The sequence below is a fragment of the Pelophylax lessonae genome (genome assembly GCF_965119305.1).
Source record: "Pelophylax lessonae genome assembly, chromosome: 9".
In the NCBI taxonomy this organism is placed as follows: Eukaryota; Metazoa; Chordata; class Amphibia; order Anura; family Ranidae; genus Pelophylax; species Pelophylax lessonae.
This window is the reverse complement of record NC_138776.1, coordinates 30461725-30476252: the sequence shown is the minus strand read 5'-3', so window position 1 is coordinate 30476252 and position 14528 is coordinate 30461725. Positions and strand designations below refer to the sequence as shown.

At 43.9% G+C, this 14528-nt stretch overlaps 1 protein-coding gene across 1 annotated transcript in view; it reads left to right on the top strand.

The window, feature by feature from the left end:
• Positions 1-14528, top strand: part of LOC309564195 (ovostatin-like) — a gene marked incomplete at both ends in the record, with an annotated part of 115061 nt that overhangs the window by 13540 nt on the left and 86993 nt on the right. Inside the window, 3 exons of the mRNA XM_082268826.1 lie at positions 5756-5912; positions 8599-8651; positions 12681-12701. Of these exons, the coding sequence (XP_082124952.1) occupies positions 5756-5912; positions 8599-8651; positions 12681-12701 (231 nt within the window). The remainder of the gene's footprint in view (positions 1-5755; positions 5913-8598; positions 8652-12680; positions 12702-14528) is intronic.

The following is a 14528-nucleotide window of genomic DNA, read 5'->3' as shown; positions in this document are numbered from 1 at the left end:
GGGGTGAACAGAAGGAAACAGAGGTGCTGGGGGGGGGGTACAGGGGTGTGTGGGGGGGGGGGTGCAGAGGTGAACAGATGTGGTGGGGGGGAAGGTACAGCGAGCACTGGCATTGCATGAACGGTGGGAATGGCCACAGACTTTTCTGGCCTGCCTCAGGAGATCTTGGAAGCCCGGGTATTTGCTCAAGAAATGCTGCACCACCAGATTCAGGACGTGCTAAGCATGAAACATGTGTCAAGTGTCCCTGACAGAGGGCAGAGAGAAGGTTGGTGCCATTGTCGCATACAACCAGTCCTGACTCGAGCTGTCGTGGTGTCTACCATCTCTGAGCCTGCCCCTGCAGAGCTGACAGAATCTCTGGCCCGGTGTGACTCCTATCCCCTAGACAGACCAACTGAAGCACGGCGTGGCATCTTTTAGCCTGACTGCTTTCGTAGCTCATTGAATGCTTAGGGAGCACTGCTGCTTCAGAGGACAATTGAGCAGAAGAGGACATGGAAGAACAAGAAGAGGAGGGAGGAGGAGGTGGTGGTGGTGGAGTAGCCAGATGTTGCAGAACCAGCACCAGCTTTTTGGAGGCATGGTGGAAAAACAAGCTGCAACACTGAACTGTGTCCTGCATCCTTCCCAGCTGCCAGCAGAGTTACCCTGCCTTTGTCCAATCATGGCAGAGATCATTTGATTGGCTAAAGCATGGAGGTAAGGGTGAGCTACTGGGGAAACAATGAGTGCTGATGATTATTCGACAGCTGAGCAGCCTAAGCACAGAGCACAGAGACATGCTTTAGGCAATCACATAATGCACTGCACGCACCGCGCGCACAGTGCATTATGGGCGTTTGGATTTCCCGCGAAGAAGCACATTTGTTTGTTTTTCGAACGAACGAGCGAGTGAACGAGCAATGTTCAAGTCAAACTTAGCTTCGGCTCGAACTCGAAGCTCATCCCTAATTAGCAGACACAAATACAACATAACTCACAGAATTCCTGCTAAATCTAAAAGATAAAGCTGAGTTGATAAATAAATCTGTGTGTGGGGGAGATATTGGGGCTCATACATATGGGTGCTGTGGTCTGTGAATCAGTGGTTCATTTATGTGGCTGGGGCCAACTAGATCTGTATGAACACAGCTGCAGGTCCTAATTTGACAGGTGTGGGGATTTAGATGTACGGCCCAAACACAGGCAGTGTGCAATTGGGGGTCGCTCACCTGCACACCTGTCCAAATACAGGCCTGCAGCTGTGTTCATACAGGCGCTGCATTCCCATAGAATGACATGCGGCTCCAGCCCAAACCCCTCCTTCACACAACCAGAGTATCTGTGGGAATGAGCCCTTAATTATATTTTTCTAACTTAAAAAACAGATTTCTCCAGCAGTGTGCTGTCACTACTAAGAGGGATTCCATCTTCATTTGGTCTTCTCTTTGGGTTCTTGGGCTCTAGTCGTTTGGCCAAACTGCGATGATGTAACTCACATGCATGCGCGCAGGAGTCATGGTCACATGCTATGTCATCCATTGAGAGCGCAGTGCACCTGCTCTGGTGCCATCTCCGGTTGCTATGTTTAGGAGATATTCACTGTACCTACAGGTAACCCCTATTATAGGCTTACCTGTAGATACAAGATAAAAAAAATGGAGTTTACTACTGCCAGATCAGTAAATAAATGGTTAAATAGAAGGAGTTGATACATGCATGGAGAGGGAACTGACAGTGTAGAGGAGAAGAAGCAAAGTTGCATAGGTCAGGAAGCAGTCTGGGGAAGATGAGTGGGAAGCCCAGCTACATAAAGCACACTAAGCTGCACTGGAACAAGATAACGGGAAACTATGGAACCAGTGTAACAGTAAATTCTTCACTCCATGGGAATGCAGCTGATCAGCTGTGACTGTGTCAGGAAGACAGAGCAAAGGGGGAGAGAGATGAAAAATTATGCAGGCCAGGACAAGGAGTATACGAAGAACTGCAGGAAAAGAAACAACGTTACAGAGATAACAAACTTAGGAGCAGAGCTAAAATTAGAGCCAGGGCTGGGGGGGGGGGGGGGGCACAGGGAGGGGGATTAATGAGGCACAACTGTCTCTTTCTCAGCAGAGAAAAGCTGGCAAGAGGGGCAGAGATCAGCTTTCAGCTGCTGGAGGAAGATTTCTGTAAATGTCGTTCATCACTAACCCCCCTTCCTGTGTGGGCCCCCCTGTGTGCTTGGGCCCTCAGCCCCCCCCCCCCCCCCCCCACTTTAAGCATTCCTGGGTTTTTGGTCAAGGAATTAAATACTTGTGTGAGATGCATCAAATGGGGGCAAACACTACCCAACCCATGTTCTCAATAGTAGTAGTATGGTAGTCAGGTTAGGGTGTATCTGATTCTATAATGGCTCGTTTCCACTGAGCGGTACGGTACGGTTCGGTTCGGTACGGTACACTATTTTTGCCGTTTCCATTGTGAATGGTACCCTGATTCCGAACCGTACCGTACCACTTTTTTGGGACCCTTTCGTTGGGGTACCAAGCACATTAGTACCGTACCAACAGGGTGGAGCTACACTCTGCAGAACTTTGATTGGTTAACAGAGAATTGTCTATCACAGCTACTATTGGCAGTGGAAACGCAAGGTGTACCGTTCCGAACCGTACCGTACTGAACGGAACCGAACCGTACCACACAGTGGAAACGAGGCATAGAGTCTTCTTATGCGGGTCTTCTTCTCTGTTTATTTGCAATGCCTGCTGTAGGATTGGGTGCTGATACTCCCAGAATACTACAGCACATAGATATTAGCCAACTACAGTAAACCCTTGGATTGCGAGCATAATTTGTTCCGGAAACATGCTTGTAATCCAAAGCACTTTTATATCAAAGTGAATTTCCCTATAAGAAATAATGGAAATTCAAATGATTTGTTCCACAACCAGTTTTTTCATAAGTCCTTCCATTTATAGTCCATATAAAAAGATTATATTATAGATTATATTATAGCAATGTGATGGGTTGTGTAACCATAAAATGTCCATCCCCAAGGGGTTTAGAACCAAAATTCAACAGGAGCTACAGAGTATAAAAGAGAAGAGAGGCGCCTCTAAGTGTGGTAATATGGTTACATTTAATAAAGGTTCAACATTTAGCAACTCACATGGTTGATGATTAAAAGAGGCACATCTAAGTATGCAGGCATCGGGGTAAAGCTGTCCACAGACCTCCTCACTACCGTCAGTCTGCCGTAGTGACCGGGAAGACTACCCTGCAGTAGAGCGATCTGAAATTGAGGCTTGAATCGCTTGTGGAGCGCAGAGTGAAAGGGATGACATCGATGGCAGTGAGGAGGACGGTCTATGTGGACAGCTTTACCCCGAATGCGTCCATACTTAGATGTGCCCGTTTAAACCATCAACCATGTGAGTTGCTGAATGTTTTAACCTCAATAAATGTAACCATTTTGCTACACTTAGAGGCACCTCTCTTCTGTTTTAAAATCAGTTGTGACATAAAGCTACTTGTACAGTATCTCACAAAAGTGTATACACCCTCACATTTTTATAAATATTTTATTATTCCTTTTCATGTGACAACACTGAAGAAATTACACTTTGCTACAATGTAAAGTAGTGAGTGTACAGCTTGTATAACAGTGTAAATTTGCTGTCCCCTCAAATTAACTCAACACACAGCCATTAATGTCCAAACTGCTGGCAACAAAAGTGAGTACACCCCTAAGCAAAAAAGTCCAAAGTGTCAATATTTTGTGTGGCCACCATTATTTTCCAGCACTGCCTTAACCTTCTTTAGCATGGAGTTCACCAGAGCTTCACAGGCTGCCACTGGACTCCTCTTCCACTCCTCCATGACAACATCACGGAGCTGGATGATGTTAGAGACCTTGGGCTCCTCCACCTTCTGTTTGAGGATGACCCACAGATGCTTAAAAGGGTTTAGTTCTGGAGAAATGCTTGGCCAGTCCATCACCTTTACCCTCAGCTTCTTTAGCAAGGCAGTGGTCGCCTTGGAGATGTGTTTGGGGTTGTTATGTTGGAATACTGCCCTGCGGCCAAGTCTCTGAATGGATGGGATCATGCTCTGCTTCAGTATGTCACAGTACATGTTGGCATTCATGGTTCCCTCAATGAACTGTAGCTCTCCAGTGCTGGCAGCACTCATGTAGCCCCAGACCATGACATTCCCACCACCATGCTTGACTGTAGGCAAGACACACTTGTCTTTGTACTCCTCATCTGGTTCCCACCACACATCCTTGGCACCATCTGAACCAAATTTGTTTATTTTGGTCTCATCAGACCACAGGACATGGTTCCAGTAATCCATGTCCTTAGTTTGCTTGTCTTCATCAAACTGTTTCCCGGCTTTCTTGTGCATCATCTTTAGAAGAGGCTTACTTCTGGGACGACAGCCATGCAGACCAATTTGATGCAGTGTGCGGCGTATGGTCTGAGCACTGACAGGCTGACCCCCACCCCTTCAACCTCTGCAGCAATGCTGGCAGCACTCATACGCCTATTTCCCAAAGACAACCTCTAGATATGAGGCTGAGCATGTGCACTCAACTTCTTTGGTCGACCATGATGAGGCCTGTTCTGATTGGAACCTGTCCTGTTAAACCTTTATATGGTCTTGGCCACTGTGCTGGAGCTCGGTTTCAGGGTCTTGGCAATCTTCTTATAGCCTAGGACATCTTTATGTAGAGCAACAATTCTTTTTTTTTAGATCCTCAGAGAGTTCTTTGCCATGAGATGCCATGTTGAACTTCCAGTGATCAGTATGAGAGAGTGAGAGCGATAACACCAAATTTAACACACCTGCTCCCCATTCACACCTGAGGCCTTATAACACTACCGAGTCACATGACACCGGGGAGGGCAAATGGTTTCTTGGGCCAAATTTGGACATTTTTAGGGGTATACTCACTTTTGTTGCCAGCGGTTTAGACATTAATGGCTGTGTGTTGAGTTATTTTGAGGGGACAGCAAATTGACACTGTTATACAAGCTGTACACTCACTACTTTACAATGTAGCAAAGTGTAATTTCTTCAAAGTTGTCACATGAAAATATATAATAAAATATTTACAAAAATGTGATGGGTGTACTCACTTTTGTGAGATACTGTATACAGTAAATACTAGGGATGCATTGATACCAGCTCCGTGATGTCGTCATGGAGGAGTGGAAGAGGACTCCAATGGCAACCTGTGAAGCTCTGGTGAACTCCATGCCCAAGAGGGTTAAGGCAGTGCTGGAAAAAAATTGTGGCCACACAAAATATTGACACTGGTAGTCCCAATTTGGACATTTTAACTTCGCAAATTTACACTGTTATACAAGCTGTACACTCACTATTTTACATTGTAGCAAAGTGTAATTTCTTCAGTGTTGTCACATGAAAAGATAGAATAAAATATTTTAAAAATTGTAAGAGGTGTACTCACTTTTGTGAGATACTGTATATCAAGACATCGCTTGTTTATCAAGTCAAAATTTATAAAAAAAAAATGTTGCTTGTCTTGCAAAACGCTCTTAAACCAAGTTACTCTCGATCCAAGGTTTTACTGTGGTTAAGTCAAACCTAAATGACGGATTTTCAGGACATTGCTGAACTTGCCAGGGACAGAACATTGAATGCTGGTGAAATTTGGCTCTTTCCAGATTTTTTCCAGATTTTAAACAGTTGGTGGTTACCATATAACACACTGTATAAATACCCGAGGTGTTTACAGGAACTCTCATTTCTTCTTCTTAAGGTGCCAGAAGTCGATAAGGATACAACTGTTTTCTTCACTTTTTCGGCCACTGGTGACAAAGATAATGTTTGGGATCGGAAAGCTGCCGTAATTGAAGTTCCAAAATCAGCCTGCTTGGCCCAGAAAGATAAACTGATATATAAGCAAGGGGAAACAAGTGAGTGCAAAGGAAATGAGGGATGGTCAGACCTCCCCAAAACTTATCATTTTTTTGGCAGTTTAGAAAAAAACATATATAGCCATCCACAGATTGAAATGGTTATTTATTTGCTTTAACATAAAATTACAAATGGTTGTGAAAAAACAAGTCAATGACATCCATCGCATTATTTGCGGGATTGTACTGTGAGACATGCCTGGTGTGATGCTTTACCTCCAAGGGGAGCAGTGTCCACCATGACACCCTGGGCACACGGAAATGGGATGAATGACACTAAGTGTACACAGAAGTGAGAACTCTATCCCTGCCCCCATACTGTGGAGACTGGCATCTACGTGGCCAGTCAACAAGCACCAGTGGAAGGTGAATATAAGACTCGATTCACACCAGCGCGACTTATCAGGTGACTTGTCAGCCTGACAAGTCACGGTCCCTCGCGGTCCATTGACTGCTACAGGACCCGTTCTAATAGGAGCGACACAAGTCACTCCGACTTAGAAAAAGGGTCCTGTACTACTTTGGGGCGACCTCGGAGCGACTTGTATAGACACTCATTATATGAAGTCCGTGCAAGTGGCGCCGAAGTCGCGGTGCACTGGACTTCACAAGTCGCCCCCAAAGTAGTACAGAGTCGTGTTGCCATAGTGTGAACCGACTCTAAGGTGCTTTAGGGGCTGGCTTTAAAGTGTACCTGTTGTTTTGGCCTGCATGAGTCTGATGATCTTGATCCCCAGAAGTACTGAAGTACAAGATTTTAGTCCATAGGCTCAGTTGGCGAAACCAATATTTTTCAGTGCAACTCGGAGCCCGACTTTGAAGTGACTTTGATAAGACTTTTACACTCTCTTGCACTGAAGCCGTGTTAAAGTCACATCAAAGTAGTGCAGGAACCTTTTTTGAAGTAGCAGTGACTTCAGTAGTGTCAATTGAAATGATTCGCATAGAGATACATGGCATTTGACATGTCCTGCGACGTTGGGTCTCACAAGTCAGATTCTAAGTTGCACCTTCGTGAACCGAGCCTATTTCATTAGGTTAACCACTTTACCACCGCAGGATTTTGCTGTCTTACGTCCAGGCCACTTTTTGCGATTCGGCACTGTGCGATTTTAACGGACAATTGCGCGGTCGTGCGACGCCATACCCGAACGAAATTTACGTCCTTTTTTTCCCACAAACAGAGCTTTCTTTTGGTGGTATTTGATCACCTGTGCGATTTTTACTTTTTGCGCTATAAACAAAAAAAGAGCGTAAATTTTGAAAAAATAACAATATTTTTAACATTTTTTTATATGAAATTCCCCCCCCAAAAAAAATGTAAAAATCTAAATTTTTTTAAGATTTTTGACCAATTTGTTTTCTGCTACATATGTTTGGTAAAAAAAATCACAATAAGCGTATTTTGATTGGTTTGCACAAAAGTTATCGCGTTTACTAACTAAGGGAAAGATTTCTGTCATTTTTGGTGTTTTTTTTTTTTAACGAGTAATGGCGGCGATCTGCGATTTTTTTTGCAGGACTGCGACATTGCGGCGGACAGATCGGACCCCTGACTGACATTTTTGACACTTTTGGGGGTACCAGTGACATTACTGCAGTAATCAGTGCTATAGATATGCACTGTTACTGTAAAAATGACACTGGCAGGGAACGAGTTAATTTTATTGGAGAGGGAGGGGTTAATGTATGCCTGGTGCTTACTAACATGTGTGGGGGGAGGTGACTGAGTGACACAGGGACAGATCGCATGTTCAGCTATGCTGAACCCTGCAATCTGACCCTGCCTGTCACTTAGGAGATCCGCCCGCTCTGTTTACACAAGCGGGCGGATCTCCAAACTCGATTCCCCGACGATCGGGGAAGAGCAGCAGCGATCGCTGCCGCTCCTCCCCTGGCCCGGCTCCCGCTGTGACTGAATACAGCGGGAGCGAGCCTCCCCACAAGGGGAGGAGTCCAGCGATGTAGGTCTACGTCGCTGGACGATAACGAGCCACATTGCCGCAGTAGAGCTCGAGTGAGCGGTCGGCAAGTGGTTAAACAGAACAATGGGAAGTGGAGTTAATTTAATTATATTATAATTTTGAAATAAATCATTTAAGTTTTGGTTACATACCTTATTTTAGACCCAGTGAGGCAATCACTGGGGTTCTGTGCTTCTCTATACAATGCAGGTAGACCATGGCTGGTAAAAGGGGCCCGCAGGATGCTGTACATAGCTTCCTGAAAACATGACAACGCCCTGCATCAGTACCCTTCTCAATAGCCCTCAGCCCTGATGCAAGCAGTAGGCTGGGACTTGAGAGTAGCTATGCAAATATCAAAATGCCTTAATAAGTGGGTGTTAATTTGGGGGAGTGGGTGTTCCTAGGCAGGCTGTATTTGTATGCAGATCACCCTAGGTAACACCCACATGTGATGCTGAGACTCCATGATTGAAAGAACTGAAATCCAACTAATGAAAGTGGTGGGCCAGGGACAGCCAGGTTGGAGAGGAAAGGGCTAGAACAGTGATGGCGAACCTTGGTATCCCAGATGTTTTGGGACTACATTTCCCATGATGCTCCTGTACTCTGCAGTGTTGAGCATCATGGGAAATGTAGTTCCAAAACATTTGGGGCGCCAAGGGTCTATCTCATATGATATACCCCAGATGTCTCTTTAACACTTTGTTCTTTTTTCGTAGTACAAATGTTGATGCCATGTTACGATGAAAACCTCAAGCAAGTTGTAAAAAATGTAAGAGACTTTGATAATGTTTTTTTCCCTAAAAAAATACTTTCAATCTTCAGGCAGTTTACTCTCAATTTGGCAAAAAGTTAGAATTTCATGGTCTCGTTATGACCCACTGTACTCTTATGGCATCCTCTAGGTCAGTGATGGCGAACCTTGGCACCCCAGATGTTTTGGAACTACATTTCCAATGATGCTCAACTACACTGCGGAGTGCATGAGCATCATGGGAAATGTCGTTCCAAAACATCTGGGGTGCCAAGGTTCACCATCACTGCTCTAGGTGCACAGCTCAGCACCCTTCCCGGATGACTGTATAACTTCCCCCATTATCCCGTTTGTACTCTGCATTATCCAATGGTTTTACTTAATGGAAAGAGTGGCTACAGGTCCATAACTGGCAAGGCAACCAGGTATTAGGATGCCAGTTATCTGCTGAAAAATTATTATCAATCCATTATATGGCCCAAAGTCTGTTGATGCCTGAACATCACACCTATTGGAGCTTGCTGATGACCAATAATATGGTAGCCTCAGTATATGAGCTTGTTGGACATCCTACAGTATGTCCATGGCCATTAACCACTTGCCGCACGACTATTTACTGCGGCGGTCAGCCCCTCACAGGCAGAGCGACGTAGTACTACGTCGCTAGCCTGTGAGGGTCTAGGGACCTATCGCGCGCCCCCGGAGGCGTGCTCCCGAGTGGTCACGGACCCCCCCCCGCACGTGTGACCGGCGGACCGGATCGTCCGCCGGTCACTCGCGATCGTCGGGGGAGAGGAAGAAAGTCAGGCGGCTAGTGTAAACAAGCCGCCTGTCATTCTCCCCTGTGTAGGAATGGTGATCATACGGTTCTACTATGTAGAACCGTTGATCACTGTTCATACATCTGAAGCCACAGCCAATCACAGTTAGAATCACGCCCCTAGGGACACACATAGCCCCTCCCTCTCAAAAAAAAGTTAACCCCTTCACTGCCAGTGTAATTTTACAGTAACAGTGCATATGTATAGCACTGATTACTGTAGAAATGTCACTGGTAACCCCAAAAGTGTCAAAAATGTCAGTCAAGGGTCCAATCTGTCCGCCGCAATGTCGCAGTACCGCAAAAAAAATCGCAGATCGCCGCCATTATGCGTTAAAAAAAAACAACAAAAATGACAAAAATCTTTCCCTTTGTTAGTAAACGCGATAACTTTGCGCAAACCAATCAAAATACGCTTTTTGCGATTTGTTTTACCAAACATATGTAGCATAAAACAAATTGGCCGAAAATGTTAAAAAATTTAGATTTTTACATTTTTTTGTGGGGGAATTTCATATAAAAAAAATGTGAAAAATATTGTTATTTTTGCAAAATTGTCGCTCTTTTTTTGTTTATAGCGCATGATCAAAAAATCGCACAGGTGATCAAATACCACCAAAAGAAAGCTCTGTTTGTGGGAAAAAAAGGACGTCAAATTCGTTTAGGTACAGCGTCGCACGTCTGCGCAATTGTCCGTTAAAGTCACGCAGTGCCGAATCGCAAAATACCCCCTGGTCAGGAAGGGGGTAAAATCTTCCGGGGCTTAAGTGGTTAATTTAGAGTTGGGGCCACCTTTGCAGCTATAATTGCCTCTGCACCTCTTAGAAAGCTTTTCAAAAGTATTTTTAAAATGTCTGTGGGCATTTGTGCACATTAGGAAAAAAAGAGCATTCGTAAAAGGCATTTGGATGAGAAGACCCTGCTCCCAGTTAGCTTTTCATAAAACCCCAATTTATTCCAAAAGGTGATCAGTAAGGATGAGGTTAGGGCTCTGTGCAGAACACAAGTTCCTCCATACCAAACTCATCTCACCACGGCCTTAAGGAGATGGCTTTGTGCACAGTGATGCTGGAACAGAAAAGGGCCTTCACCAAACTGTTGACACTTGTGCAACTCCAATTTCCAGTACAAAAATTTCCAGTACAACTTTGATGCAACTTTACACTCTCTGGCACTCAAGTTGCATCAAAATAGTGCAGGAACCTTTTCTAAGTAGCGTAGATCTGAACAGGTGCACAAGTGTTAACGAAGCCTTACCACAAGGTTGAAAGCTCACAATTGTCTACATTGTATTTGTATCATTTAGTATTTATTTTAAAGCGATTGTATACTGAAAAAACAAAAAACAAAACAAAAAAAACCCTGCAAGACAAAGGCATAATGAGCTAGTATGCATCGCATACTAGCTCATTATGAAATACTTACCTTAACCACTTTACCACCGGAGGATTTTCCTGCTTTACGTCCAGGCCACTTTTTGCAACTTGGCACCGTGCGACTTTAACTGACAATTGCGCGGTCATGCAACACTGTACCCAAACGAAATTTACGTCCTTTTTTCCCCACAAACAGAGCTTTCTTTTGGTGGTATTTGATCACCTCTGCGCTTTTCATTTTTTGCGATATTAATAAAAAAAGAGCGAAAATTTTGCAAAAAAATTGACATTCTTTACTTTGACAGTTAAAAGATATCCAATATATTCAATTTTTGTCATATATTTAGGCCAAAATGTATTTAGCTACATGTCTTTGACAAAAAAATCCTCAATGAGCGTATTTTTAACCACTTTAAGACCGGAAGATTTTACCCCCTTCCTGGCCAGGCTATATTTTGTGATTCGGCACTGCGTTACTTTAACGGACAATTGCGCGGTCGTGCGACGCTGTACCCAAATTAAATTTATGTCCTTTTTTTCCCCACAAATAGAGTTTTCTTTTGGTGGTATTTGATCACCTGTGCAATTTTTAATTTTTGAAAATAAAGAGCGACAATTTTGGAAAAAAAAAAAACAATACTTTTCACATTCTGATATATAACATTCCCCCCAAAAATTTAAAAATCAACATTTTTTAAAATTTTAGGCCAATTTGTTTTCTGCTACATATTTTTGGTTAAAAAAAAAAATCACAATAAGCGTATTTTGATTGGTTTGCGCAAAAGTTATCCTGTTTACTAACTACGGGAAAGATTTATGTCATTTTTATTGTTTATTTTTTTTTTTACTAGTAATGGCGGCGATCTGCGATTTTTTTTTTTTTTTTTTGCGGGACTGCGACATTGCGGGGGACAGATTGGACCCCTAACTGACATTTTTTACACTTTTGGGGGGGACCAGTGACATTACTACAGTAATCAGTGCTATAAATATGCAATGTTACTGTAGTAATGACACTGGCAGGGCAGGGGTTAACTTTATTGATGACCAAGGGGTTAATGTATGCCTCATGCTTACTGACGTGTGTGGGGGGAGGGGACTGTGTGACACAGACACAGATCGCAGGTTCAGCTATGCTGAATCCTGTAATCTGTCACTGTCTGTCACATAGGAGATCCGCCCGCTTTGTTTACACCTCACTCGATCCCCGACGATCGGGGAAGAGCGGCGGTGATTACCGCCTCTCCTCCCGTGGCCCGACTCCCGCTGTGTCTGAATACAGCGGGAGCGAGCCTCCGGCGGCGGGGGGTGGGATCCAGCGACGTAGGTCTACGTCGCTGGACGATAACGAACCACTTTGACGCAGTACCAGCTCAGTGAGCGGTCGGCGAGTGGTTAAAACAAAGCACCGACACGAACCCCCAGACACCGCTGTGGGAGCCGACATGCTCCCTCAGCGTCTCTTCCAGGTTCGACTCACATTGCCGGAGCCGCGATGACGTCACTCCCGGGCATGCGCTCGGGAGTCATTTTCCCGCAAGTGCCCGGCATGGAACTCTGAAGGACTTTCAGAGCGCATGCGCGGCTAGCGGCAGCGGCTGCATGCAGGGCCAATATCTCCTAAACCGTGCAGGTTTAGGAGATCTTAATTGTACCTACAGGTAAACCTAATTATAGGCTTACCTGTAAGTAAAAGTCACAAAAATGAGTATACTACCGCTTTAAGGGCAGGGGCACATACAAAATGATGTGCTTCAACCACTGTATGTGTATGTGTGTATAAGCAATGCTAAATCAAACAAATCATTTATTTATCACATTTTGATTAATATCTTTTTTTTTCCTTTACAGTTTACAAAAGCCACACTTGTGGTAAGATTTGTCTTGTTTATGATGTTTGGTTGCCATACATGATGTTTCCATTTGCTGTTATAATTACTCTTGTTTCATTAGTTAGAGGATGTGTTGTTTCTGTATTTAGATAGTTAGTGATTTTTTTTAAGTAATGTTTATTTTGATGAATGTTCTTTTGTATTCTATTCACTTATAATAAAGCCCCCCCTTTCATTGGTGTCCATATCAGAGCCCCCCTTGCATCAGGGTCCCCATCAGTGTCCAAATCAGAGTCACTCCTTACAACAGGTTCCCCATCAAAGCCCCCATTGCATTAGAGTCCCCATATGAACCTCCTTTACATCAAGGTCCCCCTTACATCAGAGTCCCCATATAAGTCCCCTTTACATAGGTTCCCCATTAGACTCCCCCTTACATCCGGTCTCCATCTGAGTTCCCATATACATCGGGGGAACCCATATGAGCCCCCCCCCATACATCAGGGTCCTTGTCAGAGTCTCCACTGAGTCTCTCCCTTGCATCAGTGTCCCCGTTAGAATTCCTCTTACCGCTGTGGGATTTAGAGAGTAGCTGTAGCAGCAGGTCAAGAGTCGGGAGACGGAGTAGGTCTTCCTTTGAATCCTGGGGCAAGCATGTCATTGGTTGCTGGAACCCGATCAGGAAGACATTTTTTCCCTTAGTGGTGCAAATTGGATCATCCTTTATTGGGGTATTTTTGCCTACCTCTGGATCAACTGTGGATATAGGATTGTATGTATATATATATATATATATATATATATATATATATATATATATATATATGTTTATGGGTTTTTTTTTGTTTTTTTTCCCCTTCTATTGGTTGAACTAGATGGACTTTTTTTTTTCAACCAAACTATGTAATTATGTTAAAAAATAACCAAAACAATGCTGCGCCAGATAAATGGTTCCTCTACATAATAACAATTGTTAAAATGAAATGTAAAAGTTGCTGCTTGAGCCACCTTAGAATAGGGTTTGTTTTAATCTTCCATAGATCATAGCCTATGTAAGGGATATCTAGAAAATAAAGTACTGTATGTATAAATACAATATTCCTTCACCAAAAGGAAAAAACCCTCCAAAGGTGGGACTATTTGTAGGCATAATCGGACACCAAAAATATCGACAAACATGTAAAAAAACTTTTCTTTACTTTATTTGAAAATCACAGTATAAAATATCCACAACTAGGCGGAGATACGGGCAAAAGGGGTATTGGCATGATAGAAAAATACAAAAGAGAACTTCTACTTAAAGAGGAAGTAAACCCTCCTCTGCAACTTGTACCTATAGGCAATCCTATGATAAGGCTTACCTATAGGTACTGTAAATATCTCCTAAACATGTACCGCTTAGGAGATATTTAGCTTGCATGCAGCCAGTGACATCACTGGCGCATGCGCTCTGAAGGAACGGCCACTGGTGTCGTTCCTTCAGAGCTAAGTGCCGTGAAAGTCAGCTCCTGCGTGCTACGCGGGAGTGACGTCACCGCAGCTCCAGCCAATCTGATATCCGGATGCCGCAAAGCAGGAAGAAGAGTGACCGAACATGTCGCCTGTGAGGGAGGTGAGTGAGCTGCACTGCGGAGCTTCGTTCTAAGGTAAGTATTTCATAATGAGCTAGTATGCGATGCATACTAGCTCATTATGTGTTTGTCTTTCAGGTGTTTGTTTTTTTTTTTTAAATTCTGAGGGTTACAACCTCTTTAAAGAGAGACACATAAGATGAGACATCCATGTGTCTCATCTCATGTGTTTCCCCATATGTAGAAGTTCTCTTTTGTATTTTTCTATCATGCCAATACCCCTTTAGCTCGTATCT